The sequence below is a fragment of the Mirounga angustirostris genome, unplaced genomic scaffold (assembly GCF_029215605.1).
Source record: "Mirounga angustirostris isolate CCGP_5_RB_7025 unplaced genomic scaffold, mMirAng1.0.hap1 SCAF_1, whole genome shotgun sequence".
NCBI lineage: Eukaryota > Metazoa > Chordata > Mammalia > Carnivora > Phocidae > Mirounga > Mirounga angustirostris.
Window position 1 is genome coordinate 153,396,437 of NW_026991709.1, and position 17,932 is coordinate 153,414,368.

The 17,932-nt window shown below is 37.5% G+C and overlaps 1 protein-coding gene across 4 annotated transcripts in view; it reads right to left on the minus strand.

The window, feature by feature from the left end:
• The window catches only part of PDCD6IP (programmed cell death 6 interacting protein), a 92,037-nt gene that overhangs the window by 48,434 nt on the left and 25,671 nt on the right, over positions 1-17,932 (minus strand). Inside the window, exons 5-9 of one of the 4 annotated variants that reach the window (XM_064590354.1) lie at positions 16,611-16,764; positions 14,889-14,989; positions 12,296-12,412; positions 3,159-3,381; positions 2,006-2,129 (exon numbers count right to left, since the gene is read on the minus strand). In XM_064590354.1, coding sequence (XP_064446424.1) covers positions 2,006-2,129; positions 3,159-3,381; positions 12,296-12,412; positions 14,889-14,989; positions 16,611-16,764 — 719 coding nt within the window. Of the gene's footprint in view, positions 1-2,005; positions 2,130-3,158; positions 3,382-12,295; positions 12,428-14,888; positions 14,990-16,610; positions 16,765-17,932 lie in introns of all 4 variants that reach the window. The other 3 variants (XM_064590352.1, XM_064590359.1, XM_064590357.1) reach the window with 3 other exon arrangements.

Here is a 17,932-nt window from a genome sequence, read left to right on the forward strand (position 1 = left end):
AATCTCCTATATATCCTAATCAATAGTTAGCACCCCAAAAAAGTGATTACCCTCACCAATGGAAAAACAGAACAAAGATAAAGGGGGAAAAAAAAGAAACAAAACAAAACAATAAAAAAAAAAAAACCCAGAAAATCAGTGATTGATAAAATTAAAACTATTAAAAAATTAAGTTCACAGTTCAGAATTGAAAACCAAAAAAGTGAGGCGTCTGGGTGGCTCAATCATTATGCGTCTGCCTTCAGCTCAGGTCATGATCCCAGGGTCCCGGGATCGAGCCCCATGTCAGGCTCCCTGCTCGCCGGGAAGCCTGCTTCTCCCTCTCCCACTCCCCCTGCTTGTGTTCCCTTTCTCACTGTGTCTCTCTCTGTCAAATGAATAAATAAAATCTTTAAAAAAAAAAAAAAAGTAAGAAATATACATTAAAGAATACTAGCTACCTTGGGCTCACAGCTCAAACTTAACTTCTCTCAGTCTAAGTAATTAAAAGTCAAAATTCAGGGGTGAATTGTGGGTGGCTCAGTCAGTTAAGTGTCTGCCTTGCATCAGGCTCCTTGCTCAGCAGGGAGCCTGCTTCTCCCTCTGCAGTCCCCCCACCCCACTCTTGCTTGCTCTCTTTCTCTCTCCCTGCTGAGCAATAAATAAATAAAATCTTAAAAAAAAAAAAAAAGAAAAATCTCAATGACATATATCTAACAAAGGACTTGCTCTAAAATACATAAAGAACACGAAAAACTCAATTTAAAAAAATGAGCAAAAAATTTCAACGGACACTTCACATAGGATATATAAATGGCTAATAAGCACATGAAGAGTTACTCAACACCAGTAGTAATCACAGGAATGCAAATTAAGCCACAATGTGATACTGCTACACACACACTAAAATGAATAAAAGCGAAAAGACTGACAATACTAAGTGCTGCTGAGGGTACAGAGTCCCCAAAAAGCATGGGTGGGAATATGAACTGGAATAACCACTTTGGAAAACAATCTGGCTATTCTGCATGAAGTTAAGCATACACCAACCACACAACTCAGCAATTCTAAGCCTAGCTTTTACCCAGGAGAAATAAAACATGTCCACACAAAGATTTGTGCATCATGCTCAGAGCAACTGAAATGTCCACCAACAATGGGCTAACAAACTGCTATTTAACCATGAAATGAAATACTGCTCAGTAATAAAGAGGATCAAACTGATACAAAATAGATGAATCTCAAAAACTGCTAAGTGAAAGCAGTCCAACGCATTTTGACTATATACGGTGCTGTATGTACTGCGCTGCGTACTACATATACTGTAGCAATACTACAATGTACTGTATACAGTAATGTACATATAATGTAATACACATGCTATAATAATTACATTTATATCGAACTGTATAAAAAGTAAAACCAACCTAGAGTGACAGGGAGCAGACAACAGTGGCTAAGGGCCAGGGAAGAAGGACTAAAGTGAAAGAGGCATCAATTTTTTAGGGTGATGGAAATGTTCTCTATCTTGATCATGGTGGTAGTGGTTACATGGGTATGAACATTTATCAGAAAGAACTGAACTATACACTTAAAACAGGTGTATTCTGTTGCATTTTATTGAAAATTATACTTAAGATATTTTAAAAACCAACGAATTATTTTTTTAGCCTTAATCCACCAGAAACAAAAATTGGTTCAGAATACTGAATATACCATGTATCTTACAAGTTCATTTCTACTTCTCGTTTCCCTCAAATAAATATCCCCGAAAATGCAAATTAGTAGTCAAAAATTCTCACTTTGTTTCAGTAATCAAACTTATCCCAAATACATTTGCTAGGGCTTAATAAATATAATATCCACAAGAAGTACGTATGTGTGTGTATTTGCTATTTCACATATTCTTGACATTCAGCTCCGACTCAGAAAACTAAAGTGTTCATAAACTATTTAGTTATAGAACAATCAAACAGAAAACATTAGAACTTTAAAGATACATTTATGAAAGTTAAGCTCTACCTACCCATTTGCCAAAGTGGTGGCTTCTCTCATTTGAGCAATTGATCTGTTAACCAAGTCGGCTTTCCTCTGATTATAGGCGGCCAATGACTGCTGCACTGACACAGGAACCATGTTCTCAAACAAATCTAACATGAGGCATGAAAATTGACAAAATTTCAAGACAAAACTCCATCTGTAGAGTGAATGCTCATATTCCCTTTCCAATATTCACATAAAAAGTCTACAAATATTTAAAAATCAAAACCAAATCACTATTAAAAGTACAATAATGAAGAGAATTTTTACATCATTATATTCAAGGACAATGACAATGAAAGCTTTCTTTTTCTTTGAACTTAATTTTCTTAACTTTTTAAGATGTGTTTGTCATTAACATAAAAAGATCTTTGGTAAAGAAGACTTAGGCATAAGAAAATACACTGTTCATTTGTTCATTAAACTGATTAAGCCTAGAGTGCCATGGTTTGATTTCTAGTTCCTTCCACCACTTTCTAGCTCTGCAACATTGGGCAAATTACTTAAGCACTCTGTGCATCAATAACCTCATCAGTCAAATGGGGATAATAATAGTACCTATCTCATGGGACTACTGTAAGAATATGGATTCTGAGCTACTGCCTGTACTTAAAAGAGTCCCTGGCACGTGGTAAATACATCTTGTTTGCTAAATAGAAACATGTAAGATAATCACCCTTTCCCAATAAATCAGAGTATTATTCTTGGGATCTCAGCTAGAGACTACTATACATTGACTATATCTACAATATCCAAGGATAACGTTTATCTCATACAACCGTAACTCCGTAAGTTTATATGTTTAAAGTCATATTTATGAATGTTCATTTTTAATGGCAGAATCTTAAATAATATAACAAATGTGAACAAAATGACAAATGCTTAAAGTCTATCATTACTCAAACACAGTTTCAAATTCTCTGACTCTGCTGTATGCATATACTTTATTACCATTTACTTTCCATCTTGAAATTTCACTATAGATAAAACACTTCATATTTATTCATATTCATTAACATGAATTCAAATCATATTCAAAGCATACAACCGCAGTTATATGATTTTAGCTACAAAAAAAAAACAGATTAAACTGGGGAAAAGATGAGTAAGATTAAAGTGTATCTGAATACTTGACATACCAGTGAATTTCTGGCTGATGGGTACACTGACTGGGGTAGATTTCACAAGTGTGGCTTTGCCAATAGGGTCTAGATCTTTAAGGTCTGGAACTCGATCATGATAAATGAAGTCATTATCCTTCCTTGCTGCAGTAAGGGCACGGCCGATTTTGTCAGAAAAATCTTTCACATTGACATATTCATCATAGCGAGATGCCACTGTTTTAATCAATTCTGCTGCATGCTAAAGAGAAAATGTTAAAAAAAATTTTTTTTTTCTTTTTCTCAACCAAGGACCTAAGCATTGGTTTTTCAAAACAATCTTTGAGGACTTGCATTTCCAGGATTGTGGTCAACAGAATAACCTAGAAATTATCCCATCACAAAATACCAAAATATCAAAAATAAAGAATAAACCTAGCAGGCATCCCTCTAAACACGTAAGTGAATTACCAAGAAAGTTAAAGAAATCCATGGGCCAGTAAGTATAAACTGACACTGAGGGAGGCTGGCTGTCAAATATTTCTGTAACTCAAAGGACTAGCAATTAAAACACATTAAAAGTGGAGTGCCTGGGGGCACCTGGGTGGCTCAGTCGTTAAGCGTCTGCCTTTGGCTCAGGTCATGCATGATCCCAGGGTCCTGGGATCGAGCCCCACATCGGGCTCCCTGCTCCATGGGAAGCCTGCTTCTCCCACTCCCCCTGCCTGTGTTCCCTCTCTGGATGTGTCTGTCTCTGTCAAATAAATAAATAAAATCTTTAAAAAAAATTAAAAAATTTAAATAAAAGTGCCTGGGTGGCCCAATAAGTTAAGCATCCGAATCCTGTTTTCAGCTCAGGTGGTGATCTCACAGTGGTGGGATTGAGCCCCGCATCGGGCTCCACGCGCAGCAGGGAAAACTGCTTCTCACCCTCTCTTCCTCTCCCTCCCCTTCTGCCCCTCTCCCAGCTTGTGCATGCACTATTTCTCTCTCTCTTTCTCAATAAATAAATCACACACACACACACACACACACACAACGAAGCATGTTATCTCAGCATCAATAGGAATATTTTTTTTAAAAAAGGTCTACCCTCACAATTCATAAGATGAGCATATGCCTCACATAAATTTAAAGCTCTCGGGGCGCCTGGGTGGCTCAGTCGTTAAGCGTCTGCCTTCGGCTCAGGTCATAATCCCAGGGTCCTGGGATCGAGCCCCGCATCGGGCTCCCTGCTCCGTGGGAAGCCTGCTTCTCCCTCTCCCACTCCCCCTGCTTGTGTTCCCTCTCTCGCTGTCTCTCTCTGTCAAATAAATAAATAAAATCTTAAAAAAAAAAAAAAATGTAAAGCTCTCATGGAGACCTGAGACAGGGGTCTTGAAACATAGAGACATATCTATCTACTGAGAAACATTCCCCTCACCACCTCACATCGAGGCAGGAACCTTAAAGAGCTACTTCAACAGTGAAAGGATGAATCATAAAAAAATTACCCAGCCAACACAGGAAGTCAACAAAGAAGCATGTTATCTCAGCATCGATAGGAATTTTTTTTTTAAAAAGGTCTACCCTCATAATTCATAAGATGAGCATATGCCCCACATAAATTTAGGGCTCAAATTGCATTACTTAAGTGGTTTCACTATTAGTAACATCAGATAAAATAGGCAATAAAGCCAAAAGCATCATTAGGGATAAATTCAGTACTCAATGCTTACCAACTGCCAATTTGCCAGAAAGACATAAAACTTCTTATATTTTACATTTAATAAGTCTCTATGTATATAAACAATTATAATGAGAAACTGATAAATCTACCCCTTATTAGAGTGGAAGATTTTAACACTTCTGTCAAACATGACAGACCAAGTAAACAAAAAATATTGTAAGATTATAGAAGACTTGAAAAACACAATTAATGAGTTTGATTTACCAGACATTAAGAACCTTGGACTCCACAATTAGAGAATATATAATATCCTCAGACATACAGAGAACATGTATATATAGTAGCCACAGGAGATAAAGCAAGTATGAAACACCAAAATTATAGAAATACAGAATGGTTCAAGAATACCTACTTATATAATTCTCCAAATAATAAATTTAAATTTTAAAAAATCAGATTATCTCCATAGATGTTGAAAAAGCATTTGATAATATTCAATATTCACCACTGATATTTTTGAAAATCTTAGTAAAATCAAAATAGATACCCAATTCCTTAACATGATAAAGTTTTAACCCCCAAAGCTAACATACTTAGCAGAAAAATGTAAGAAACATTCCTAGAGTCAAAATAAAACAGTATCAACAATCATAGAATATGTCAAAACAACTAGACAAAAAAATGAAATCAGACATATAAAATTTAGAAAACAGAAAAAATGATCATTTACAGGTGATGTATTTGTATACCAGGAAAACCTAAAAAAAGTCAACTAAACTATTGTAAATAATGACAGAGGAAGCTTAGATGCAAAATCAATAGAGCAAAACAAAAGCTACATCTTCAATGTAAACTAGGAGACAGAAATGTACAAATTTAAATCACTTTTCACATTTTATTTGTAAATACGTGGCCAAATAGCAAAGTTAGTACTAGAGCCATAAGATATAATGAACACACTGGAATAAAAAGGGACTGCTAAGGCCCCCCCCACCAATGAGTGGAACCGACTTTAAGCAAATCTGAAAACGATGAAAATGGAATGAGGTAACAAGTGCCAACAGGTGATAAAGGTAAAGCCAAATGGCCCATGTCAGCCACCAGGGGGTCACAGGAAAAACCCGAAGCGCTGAGGGGCCTCATCCCAAGAGGGAACTGCTGAGAGCAAGAGGCAGATTAATCAAAGGCAGAGAGGCTGGGGGAAGCAGACAAGAGGAGTGAAAAGCGGGGAGAAAGAAGAAAGGGGGTGAGCACTCAGAAAAGGCCAACAAAATAAACTCTCAAAGCAGACGCACCACCGTGCAAAGCAAAGGCTGTGAGGAATTCAGCGAAACACAGATCCCGAGGTAAGAGTCCTTCCTCAACCAGACTAGGCTTTGAGAGCCAAAGAAGCGAAGCTAAGGAGGGCGCCCTTACACAAAGAGGCTTGGAACACTATCAGGCACCATTCCCCCACTCAGGAGCCTCTTGCTATTCTTCTATTAAAATCAATCTCATTCAAATACAAGTATCTGATACAGCATCCCATCTGCCTCAACACAAAGAAACCAAGAGGAAAAGGATGAAAATGAGCATATAACTAACTTTTCAAAAGGTAACGAACATTCACCAAAGAAATGTTGTCACAAAACAGATGAAAACAGCATGCTGAAAAAACTAAAATAAACTAAAAAAACTTAACAGTATAATCATAGTATCAAAAGAACACAAAATATGGGGCACCTGGGTGGCTCAGATGGCTAAGCATCTGCCTTCGGCTCAGGTCATGATCCCAGGGTCCTGGGATGGAGCCCCAAATCGGGCTCCTGGCTCAGCGGGGAGCCTGCTTCTCCTTCTCCTTCTCCCTCTGCCTCTCCCCCTGCTCATGCTCTCTCTCTCTCTGTATCTCTGTGTCTCAAATAAATAAAAATCTTTAATTAAAAAAAAGAACACAAAATATGAACAGAGGACCAGATGGCTGAGACAACAGTGGGTGAATAGCAGATAGCAAGAGAATGTGGAACAGGAACAGAACAGAACTCAGGCAAGAAAATGAAGAAAAACTCAAAATCATTTTTGAAAAGACTGAAATATTTACACAAGTAACAAAAAAGGGATAACAGACATCACAGACATCGTTTAAGAAACATACAAAACAAGAAAGTGAGGGAAATTCAATATGGCAGTCAGAGAGAGGGAGGCCATTTACAAATTAAAGATTTGTAAGACACATCAACCAAATGCAGTGTGAAGACCTTCTATGAGATTTGCACAGACCAACTGTGAAAAAACAGTATAGAAAAAATCCGGGAAAACTATACTAGGTTTGGATAATATCACATTACTAGTGGGGCGCCTGGGTGGCTCAGTCGTTAAGAGTCTGCCTTCAGCTCAGGTCATGATCTCGGGGTCCTGGGATCCAGCCCCACATCTGGCTCCCTGCTCAGCGGGAAGCCTGAGTCTCCCTCTCCCACTCCTTGTGAGTTCAAACCCTCAGTCTATGAATACTGCTTGTGTTCCCTCTCTCATTGTGTCTCTCTCTGTTAAATACATAAATAAAATCTTTAAAAAATATATTACATTACTATATTATTAATCAGTATTAATTTTGCTGGGTGGGATGACATTGTAGCTTTAAGGTTTCATTTTGTTTTTTTAAGACTTATCTATTAGAGATACATAGTAAAGTACTTAAGGATGAAATATGTGAAATACTCCAAAAAAATAAGAGGGTAAGGGAAATAAACGAAACACAAATAGCAAAATACTGATAATCAATGGAGCTGGGCAATGGATATTTAATGACTCATTACTTTATATATTTTTTTCAAATTTTCCATAATAAATATTGAAATAAAAGAAAATTCAAATAGAAGCATAAACAAAAAGAACAATCAGGAAAATTTAAAAATGAGAGATGATGATACCTATCAGGCATTAAAACACTCTAAAGAGTCCATGACTAAAATGGTATGGAACTGGAACATGAACAGATAAGCCAGTGAAACAGAATAAAAAGTTTAGAAACAGACCCAAATATATAAGACACATTTAGTGTGTGATAAAGCCAGAATCTCAAATCAGTGGAATAAGAAAGTCACTGTAATAAATGGTTTGGGGATAAGTCATTTGGAAAAAGAAAAACTAGATCTATACTTCACATATCAGGATAAATTCGAAGTGGATCAAAGATCCAAGTATAATATATAACAAATTATAGATGTATTATACTTTTATATCAGCAATCCTTTTATTTCTAGAAATTTAAGGTATACCTGTTGCTATGGACTAAACTCTTCACCCTGCCCTCAAAATTCATATGTTGACGCTCTAACCCTCAAAGTAATGGTACTTGGAGATGGGACTTTTGGAAGATTATGTTTAGATGAGGCCATGAGGGCAAAGTCCTCATGATGGGATTAGTGCCCTTTCAGAGGATGAACCAGAGAACATGCGCTGCCCCCCCCCCCCCATTCGATGGAAGGACACAGAGAGAAGATGGCCAACAGTCTGCAAGCCAAGAAGAGAGCTCTCACCAGAACCTAACCACACTGACACCCTGGTCTCAGACTTCCAGCCTCCACAACTATGAGAAAATAAATTTCTGTTGTTCAAACCCTCAGTCTATGATTATGGTAGCCAGCAGCAAAAACCTGCTGAAATAACAAAATGCCATGTGTACATAATTATTCACTGCAGTATTACTTGCAGCAAATCTTGGAAATACACAAGTATCCACAGCAATAGGGGACAGCAAAAAACTGCTGTTTATACAATGAAGTACACCTCAGCTCTGAAGAAAAATAAGGAAGGTGTCTCTGTTGCTATATTATTATCATACATGCTGCCGAAGCGAGCACTCTATTGCTATATTAAAATGGGGAGAGGGCGCCTGGGTGGCTCAGTTGGTTAAGCAACTGCCTTCGGCTCAGGTCATGATCCTGGAGTCCCGGGATCGAGTCCCGCATCAGGCTCCCTGCTCAGCAGGGACTCTGCTTCTCCCTCTCCCGCTCCCCCCTCTTGTGCTCTCTCTCTCTCTCACTCTCTCTCTCAAATAAATAAAATCTTTAAAATAAAATTAAATGGGGAGATCTTTAGGATACACTGTTACATGATTAAAGCAAGACACATAGTACCTCATATGTAAGAATGGGGAGAGTTAAGAACATGCATTGTGCGTATTGTGTATACATGTGTATGTATTTGCTTGTATTTCAAAGACAAAAAATACTGAAAGGATTAAATGAGAATCTAATGGAAATTAACCGCTGGGGCAGCGGGAGAAAAGGACACAGGGAACAGGACAGATGGGAAACAGAGAAAGGGTGAAGTGTACACCTTTATATGTACCTAATTTTCCCAATTTTTATTTCAAAAAATTTCAAGCCCACAGAAAAACTGAAAAAACAGAACAAGGAGTAACAATAGACCCACACTCAGGTTCAACAAGAGTTCTCAATTTGCCATATTTGCTTTTATCACTCTTTCCCATATATACACTTACATGTACTTTTTTTTTTTTGCAGAATCATTTGAAACTAAGTACATCCATAAATACATAAGCATACATCTGGTAAGAACAATCTCCTTAATATCTACAAACTATCACAACTAATAACAAACAATACTTTCACAAAATCAGTTTTACTAGGTCCCTCATTAAGGAATTAAGTATATCTAATACACATTCATTCTACAGAGTCACATTTTTGTAACTATTTTTATGTCTTTTTGAAAACTGTACTTTCTCTGCACTAGAGATTCCACCAAGATAATCAAGTGTACAGCCTTCTGGAGCCAAATAAAGGGCACTGTCCAGGAAGGACAGCTCATAAGCCCTATAAGCCCAGGTACAATTTCTCTTGCCCCAAAAGTAAATCCCAAGCAACAGTCTTACCTTCACTGCTATTTTATCTATTGTTTTGATTTTCCTGACTCTGTGGATTTTGATTTTGTTTCTTGTTTGCTCATGACCAATGTTTCTTTTCCCCATTGCTGACAGCAATGACTGAAAAGCTAGTTTCATGGGGTGACCATCTAATGATCTCTATCAGATTCATGGGGTACTCTGAGCCATAGACTTCAGAGAATATGACTTATTGGTCATCTTTTTCTATTTGTTCTGTTTACCTATTTCTGAGCTCAAATCAAGTAAAAAAAAAAAAAATCTCACACATGGCAAGAGGAATTTGAGATATGAATTAGTGTTCATAGTCCATGTTAACTTTTGACCCATGACTAAAGCTAAAACTGAAGTCACAAACTCTTATGTGTCTGTAACTGAAAAAAGTCTTTACCTCTCACTGTTCAAGTTTGAAACAGTTTCCTTTTTCCAGAGGGGATTTTAAATATTAAAATTTCAAAAAGAACTCTTATGTGACTGGTTTATAGACACTAAATAAGACCTTACTTGAAACTAATAGTCCTGGAATTCCCAGAAAATAATGTAACTAAACTTCTAATACTTTAAATATGTTAGCCTGAAAAAAATCCTTCCCATAGAAACCACTTTTTCAAGAAGCATTTTTATGTGGGGGCGCCTGGGTGGCTCAGTCGTTAAGCGTCTGCCTTCGGCTCAGGACATGATTCCGGGGTCCTGGGATCGAGCCCCGCATCGGGCTCCCTGCTCCGCGGGAGGCCTGCTTCTCCCTCTCCCACTACCCCTGCTTGTGTTCCCTCTCTTGCTGTCTCTCTGTCAAATAAATAAATAAAATATTTAAAAAAAAAAAAAAGAAGCATTTTATGTAAAAATATAAGTTACTGTAATCAAAGTAAACTCTGGACAAATGAGATTATGTTTGAATATCTGTATTTTATTAGGAAGTATACGTCTCTCTGATTTTGTCCGTGTGAAGAATAAGCATACATTTTCTTTTTTATTACTTCAGTTTCAGGGCACCTGGGTGGCTCTGTCAGTTAAGCATCTGCCTTTGGCTCAGGCCATAATCTCAGGGTCCTGGGATTGAGCCCTGCTCAGCAAGGAGCCTGCTTCTCCCTCTCCCTCTGACCCACACTCATGCTTGCTCTCTCACTCTAGTGCACTCTCTCTCTCAAATAAATAAATCAATCTTTAAAAAAGAAAAAAAAAGACTTGGGTTTCTTGCCCCATGAAAAGACTAATCTGAACTTCCCAAATGATATGTGCAGAATATCTTCTAATATCCAGTCCATATTTAAAGTTCCCTAACAGTCCTCTTCCTACCCTCTGTTCACCAATACTCAAAATACAAACAACTCATATAAATAGCCCTTGCCTCTGCTGTGAAATTGACCCAGATGTCACAACAAGTTTCTAACAGCCCCAATGCTGACAGTATGAACAACTGCACAGAAGATACTCTGCTGTATACAAAATCTATTTATATATACAGTTGATCCTGTACAACACAGGGGTCAGTGGCAAATACCCTGCAACACAGTCAAAAATCCACTATAACTTTTGACTCCCCAAGAGCTTAACTACTAATAGCCTACGGTTGACCAGAAGCCTTACCCATAAAATAAATAACACATATTTTGTATGTCACATGTATTTTATATTGTACTCTTACAATAAAGTAAGCTAGAGAAAAGAAAACATCACTAACAAAATCACAGAGGGGCCCCTGAGTGTCCCAGTCAGTTAAGCCTCTGACTCTTGACTTTGGCTAAGGTCATGATCTCAGGGTTGGAGATGGAGCCCCACATCTGGGCTCCACACTCAGCGGGAAGTCTGCTGGAGATTCTGTCTCTGTCTCTCCCTCTGCCCCTCCAAAATAAATAAATCTTTAAAAAAAAAATTACAGAGAAGAGACAATACACTTACAGTACTATAAAATATCTGTGTTTAAATGGACCCATACAGTTTAAACCTGTGTTGTTCAAGGGTCAGCTGTATTACCACTGTCCTTCTCAAGCTGTGGAACTGTATGTCCCAATTCAAAGGTCAGGCCACAAGTTAAGTACTGCACAACCATTCTGAAGCATGGTAATTTAGATTATTTTATATTAAAACAAACATGAATAGGGCGCCTGGGTGGCTCAGTCAGTTGAGTGTCCAACTCTTGGTCTCGGCTCAAGTCATGATCTTGGGGTCATGGGATCCAGTCCTGCATTGGGCTCCACAATCAGTGAGGAGTCTGCTTGGGATTCTCTCCCTCCCCCTCCCTCTCTAAAATAAATAAATAAATAAATAAAGTCGAAAAAAGAAAAAAAAAAAAAAAAACATGGTGGGACACCTGGGTGGCTCAATCCATTAAGTGTCTGCCTTCAGCTCAGGTCATGATCTCTGGATCCCTGCTCGGTGGGGAGTCTGCTTCTCCCTCTTCCTCTGCCCCTCTGCCCCTCTCCCCCACTCATGCTCTCTCTCAAATGAATAAGTAAAATCTTCAAAAAGCACCCAGCAGGTAAATCCTAAAGATAAAAACAATCACTTTTCTCTTAATAGGGGCAATGAGTGGGAAAGGTTTTTATGAGCAAACTTGGGAATCTCACTAAGGAAAAAAATAGAGAGCCAAGTTACTTAAATATTTATTTCCAAGAGACTCACCTGTAACCTTGCAATCTCTTCTCCAAATTTCTTCTGCTGTTTTGCCAGGATAGACTGGTGGTACTCAGCATTGGCCTGCATGATACAGTGCTTTGCAGCCAAGACAGGGAACACCTCCTGGAAATAAAAATACTGACCAGGGGAGAGTCCAACCACACAAACCACCACAAACAACATGGGATGCAGGAAGAAAAAGGAAAAGGAGACGGAAATTAGAATCACCCCATTAATGGTTTAGAGATAGGTTAGTCATTAGGTGTAAACAGAGAAGACCACATGATTTTGCAGGAACTGAATTCAATGAATTCAATTTTTTCTTCCAATTAAAATTAAGGGGTTTTTTTTTTGAACTGTTAAGTGAAGCCAATTTAAATTTGTCTTCAATTGAGCCATGAAGTCAACATTTTGTTTACAAAGAAGAAAGGAAAGCATGTATTAGAAAGAGAAGGAAAACAGACATTCACAGAGGAATACCAGGCACAGGGCTTTAGAAGCTTTCTTATGAGTCCTTACCCAGCCCTTAAGAGTTAACTAAACCACCATTACTCACATATACTAATGAAAATGCTCTATAGCTGACTGTTTCATCATGTTTAAAAGACAAAAGACAGTAAATTAAGTTCCCACTTACATTTAAATCCTGAGACTTTTTAATAAAGATGATTTCTAGCCATATAAAAATTTAGTATAAACACTAACATTCAGATCATATACTCAAAAACACATAGCAAACAGACAAATGCACTAAAATTAATATTTAACATGATAAAGTGTTATTTTTGCCCTAATTTGTTTTGAAGAAAATTCCGTCAAAATTAGTTTTAAAAGATCCAAACACATGAACCAGAGAAGCACTTATATCAGTAGATCCTCTTCCAAAAATGTCAAATCCTAGCCTGCAACCTCGCTATTTTTAGGAAGTACATGACATATGAAATCCAAGAAATTTACTAGGCAATCACGGTCTAGACAAAAAAAATAAGACAATCAAAAACTCAAGTACTACCTGATATGCCTTCCTGTCTCCCAGTGAATAATTTCCTAGCTTCCTGGATCACTACTTGCAGATATTCCAGTTTTATAACTAGAATATGAAAATACCTTATGAGCTTTATTAGTTAAAAGGCAAAAAAGACATCTAAATCTCAAACTGTACTCATGCCAGTTCTCAAGGTAAGGCTGGAGCAACTTGGTATTTAAACAGGAGATTTTCAAGGAATACCAGAAATGCTGCAGAGGTAGTTTCCAAGTCTTTGAAGGTGACATTCTTCTCTCCGTGACACGACTGAACTAATGGCCCAACAGGATGTAACGGTACACTGTGCAGCTGAACATGAGGTCTTTTAGATGAAAAAAAGGTGAGAGACGATCCCAAGGCTCTTTTCAGGAGTAACAGCATTAACATCCAAGAGTCCTGGGCAAATTTCTACTGATCTCTTGGTGTATTTTAAATCTCCAGGAATTCCTTCACATGAATTCCTAATTCTCCGACTAATTTGTGCTGTTGACATATTTACATGCTTTTTTACTTCACTACAAAATTGTCTGCAATTTCATAATTTACAAAGATTCCGGAATGACTTATAAGTCAATAAATTCTCCTACAAAAAGATCATGTAAAAAAAACCATATGCTATTATACAGATAAAACTAATTACCTGAACATTTCTGAAAGAGTAGTTGAAACATACAACATTTCACTCAATCTGTAAACTCCCTTTTTTAACCATTCTGAGTTTACTTGTTAGCCTAATCATCTGCTTTGTCATTTACAAATGATCATCACTGACTAGTCTTTTCAAATGCCACTTCGGAGTTTACATTAAAATGTGATGTGTGGTTTAAGATGGTTGTTTTCCTGGGGCGCCTGAGTGGCTCAGTCGGTTGAGCGTCTGCCTTCAGCTCAGGTCATGATCCCAGGGTGCTGGGATCAAGCCCCGCATCGGGCTTACTGCTCAGCGGAGAGCCTGCTTCTCCCTCTCCCTCTGCCTGCCACTCTATCTGTGCTCTCTCTCTGTCAAATAAATAAATAAAATAAAATAAAAATCTTTAAAAAAAAAAAAAAAGATGGTTGTTTTCCCTCAGCTGTACAATAGCAACCCAATTTTCTATCCCTGTTGGCAAAACTTAATTCTAATCAAAATATTAGATGAATTTGTTTTCTTTTCCTTTTGTCTTTATGTGTTTTTGTGCTTTAAGACTCATCTTTAAGAAAACAGGACAATAATTAAAAGTGTGATTAATCAACATGCTCAAGTATTCATGCTTGTACCAATCACCAATGAATTAGAACTACACAATGCCTTCATGTGGTAAAATTACTGGAAACAGAGGTTCAAAAATTTCCAGAAAGAGTTTTAGCTTGGGAAAACAAATTTAGTAAAGAGTAGAGACAAAGGCATCCCCTAAATATAAAAGAATTTTTCATGCATCTTAAATAAAAAAATTACTTCTACATATTCTCCAAATGCCTCTCCTAAAATTTCAAGTTTTTTTATGAAACATAATTTTCAACGCACCTTCTTAATACACAAAAACATCCAAGTATTTCCACATGCAAAATAACCAAGTGTTTACAAAAACAATAACTGACCTTGGGGAGAGTATCTTTGTACTGACACTGTTTAAAAGCATCACCAAAGTAATCTGCAGCCTGATTAGCCAATTTAGCTATGATGGCATCTTTCATTTTATCTGGAATAAAATATTAAATGACCATTATAATTAAAATAAATATAAAATAATCTGATATATCATGATAACTTAGTATAAACACTGAGATCACAAGTTTGTACATTTGTCTAAAAAAAATCCTGATTGATGAAATCAATTCTTCCACATAAAATTTAACCAATTCACAGGCAAATCCAGAGTCAGAAAATAGATTAGTGGTTGCCAGGGGCTGGGAAAAAAGGGGAATGGTGAGGGGGTTTGGAGTTTGTTTTTGGGGTGACGATAATGTTCTAAAATAAGGGATAGTGCGGGGGCGCCTGGGTGGCTCAGTCGTTAAGCATCTGCCTTCAGCTCAGGTCATGATCCCAGGGTCCTGGGATCGAGCCCCACATCGGGCTCCCTGTTCAGCAGAAAGCCTGCTTCTCCCTCTCCCACTCCCCCTGCTTGTGTTCCCTCTCTCGCTGTGTCTCTCTCTGTCAAATAAATCTTTAAAAAAATAAATAAGTAAATAAAATAAAATAAGGGATAGTGCTGATGGTTTCAAAACTCTGAATATACTAAAAAACAAAGAATTGTAAATTTCAAAAGGGTAAATTTTATTACATATGAATTCTATCTTATTATAAGCTGTTATTTTAAAAGAAAAAAAAAACTATTCCAGTTCATTTTGCTTCCACAAGATGAATGCTCTCTTATTTTCAATTCTCTGCACTTTCATATTCAGACCATATCCCAATCTCTCATACCAACTTACATGCCTTCTAAGAATTGTTTTTATTGCCTCATTCACAGGGCCAGGGACTCTGCCTAGATTCTCCTTCTTATTAATTACATCTAGTTTAGAGGAGATCTCTTCAAAAAAACTCTTCTTGACTAATGAATCTAAAATTAGCAAGACTCCCCCTATATTCTTACCCAGAGCCAGGCCACCAGGCATTATCACATAATCTCTCTTATTTTCTTTATACCAATTACCTCTCTTTAAAATCACCTTGGCAGGGCGCCTGGGTGGCTCAGTCAGTTAAATGGTTGCCTTCGGCTCAGGTCATGATCCCAGGGTGCTGGGATCGAGCCCCGCATTGGGCTCCCTGCTCAGCGGAGAACCTGCTTCTCCCTCTACCTCTGCCTGTCACTCTGCCTAATTGTGCTATCAAATAAATAAAATGGTAAAAAAATAAATAAAAACAAAAAAATAAAATCACCTCGGCTACTTAGTTTCTTGCTTATCATCTTCCCCACGCTAAAAATGTAAGCTTGCTGAAAATAAGAATCTTGCTTGTCTGCAACCTCTATCTAGAGCCTAGAGCAGTGACTGGCACACAGTAGGTACCCAATAAATATATGTTGAATGAATGAATTTTTGACCCATTACAAACCTACATAAATACTATTCCAGAGTTTAGTGTTTTAAGACAATAGCTATCTATTTCATAAAATGCTTCAAACACAGTCTACATTCATAAATGTTTATTTGTACCACCTTAATTTCAGAAAAGGAAAGCAGAAAATTTTCAGTAACCCATGTGTCAAGTTCAAAAAGGAAAGCTCTACATTGAATATATTATATTCTAATCACCTTCCTATTTTAAAAGCTTATTACTTCTTTTTACATGCAACAAAAAGGAGGAAAAATTAGAATTACCTCTTGTGGCTTTTAAAAAAAATACTTCTTGAGCCTGTGCCAACATAATAAGACTGAGGGTCCCAACAGTATCTGGAGATATGTCCACAGTAGGCTCTCGATTTAAGGCAGATAAAACTGTCTCTTTAATATGTAAAAAGGCACCACTAGCAAACTAGAGGGAAGAAAAAAAGAACTTCTTTAAAATCTACAGAACTCAGCCAAGACTTAATTTTCTACTGTTACACACAAATCATTTCAAATGTTAATTTAGTTGAACAGTTAACTATTTTTAAATTTTTGTACTGTTACAGTTCTAAAACCATCTGACCTACAGACAATAAGGGTATTTTTCTAAAATGCTATACAGTTAACAGAAGATTTAATAAAGATTAAAAGTACACTACAGCAGGGGCGCCTGGGTGGCTCAGTCGTTGAGCGTCTGCCTTCGGCTCAGGTCATGATCCCAGGGTCCTGGGATCGAGCCCCCCATCAGGCTCCCTGCTCCGCAGGAAGCCTGCTTCTCCCTCTCTCACTCGCCCCTGCTTGTGTTCCCTCTCTCGCTGTGTCTCTGTCAAATAAATAAATAAAATCTTTAAAAAAAAAAAAAGAAAAGAAAAGAAAAGAAAATCGTGTTTTCTGTAATCAGGAAGTATCGTAAAATTAGAGCATCTGCAAGAGGTGATGACCTGACCTTGCTCAACATACTAAGAGAATCACAGATTAGAACAGCAAAGGACCCAGTCTCTCTCACAAATCTTGGAACTGGAGGCCCACAGAGGCTATTTAAGAACATAGCCAAGGGCACACAATTTCTTGGTGGCAGCCTATCACCTCTCCCTTTCCATCACACTAGGTGACCTGCTGTGAATCGCAGAAGGGACTCACAAGATGGAATGTTCTCAGTAACTAAGAATGCCCTCTACGATATCACATGCCAATTAAATGAGTTACAATTAATATAAAAGTAAATAATTAAATTTACTTCATTTTCACATTTTAAAATATCGGCCCTCTATAGCCTCAAAAAGAAAAGGGATATACATCACGTTTGTCATCCATGCCCCTTCAAAACTGCATGGCAAGCCACAATTTGGAGCACCTTGTTCACTTAATATGTATGTTCCCCTCACTTTCTTAGAAGAGCATTCTTCACCTCACTCATAAACTTAAACAATGGGAAAAAAATCAGACTCCACCTCTAGGACAAGCAAATTCCAGAACCAAGGAAGACACTGGAAGCACCATTTGGAATTCCATTAAAATTTGGAATCAGAACTGAAACCCCAATGGACCAGTTATCAACACTCCGACCTTTTAGTCTCCTTGTGTATAAAATGAGA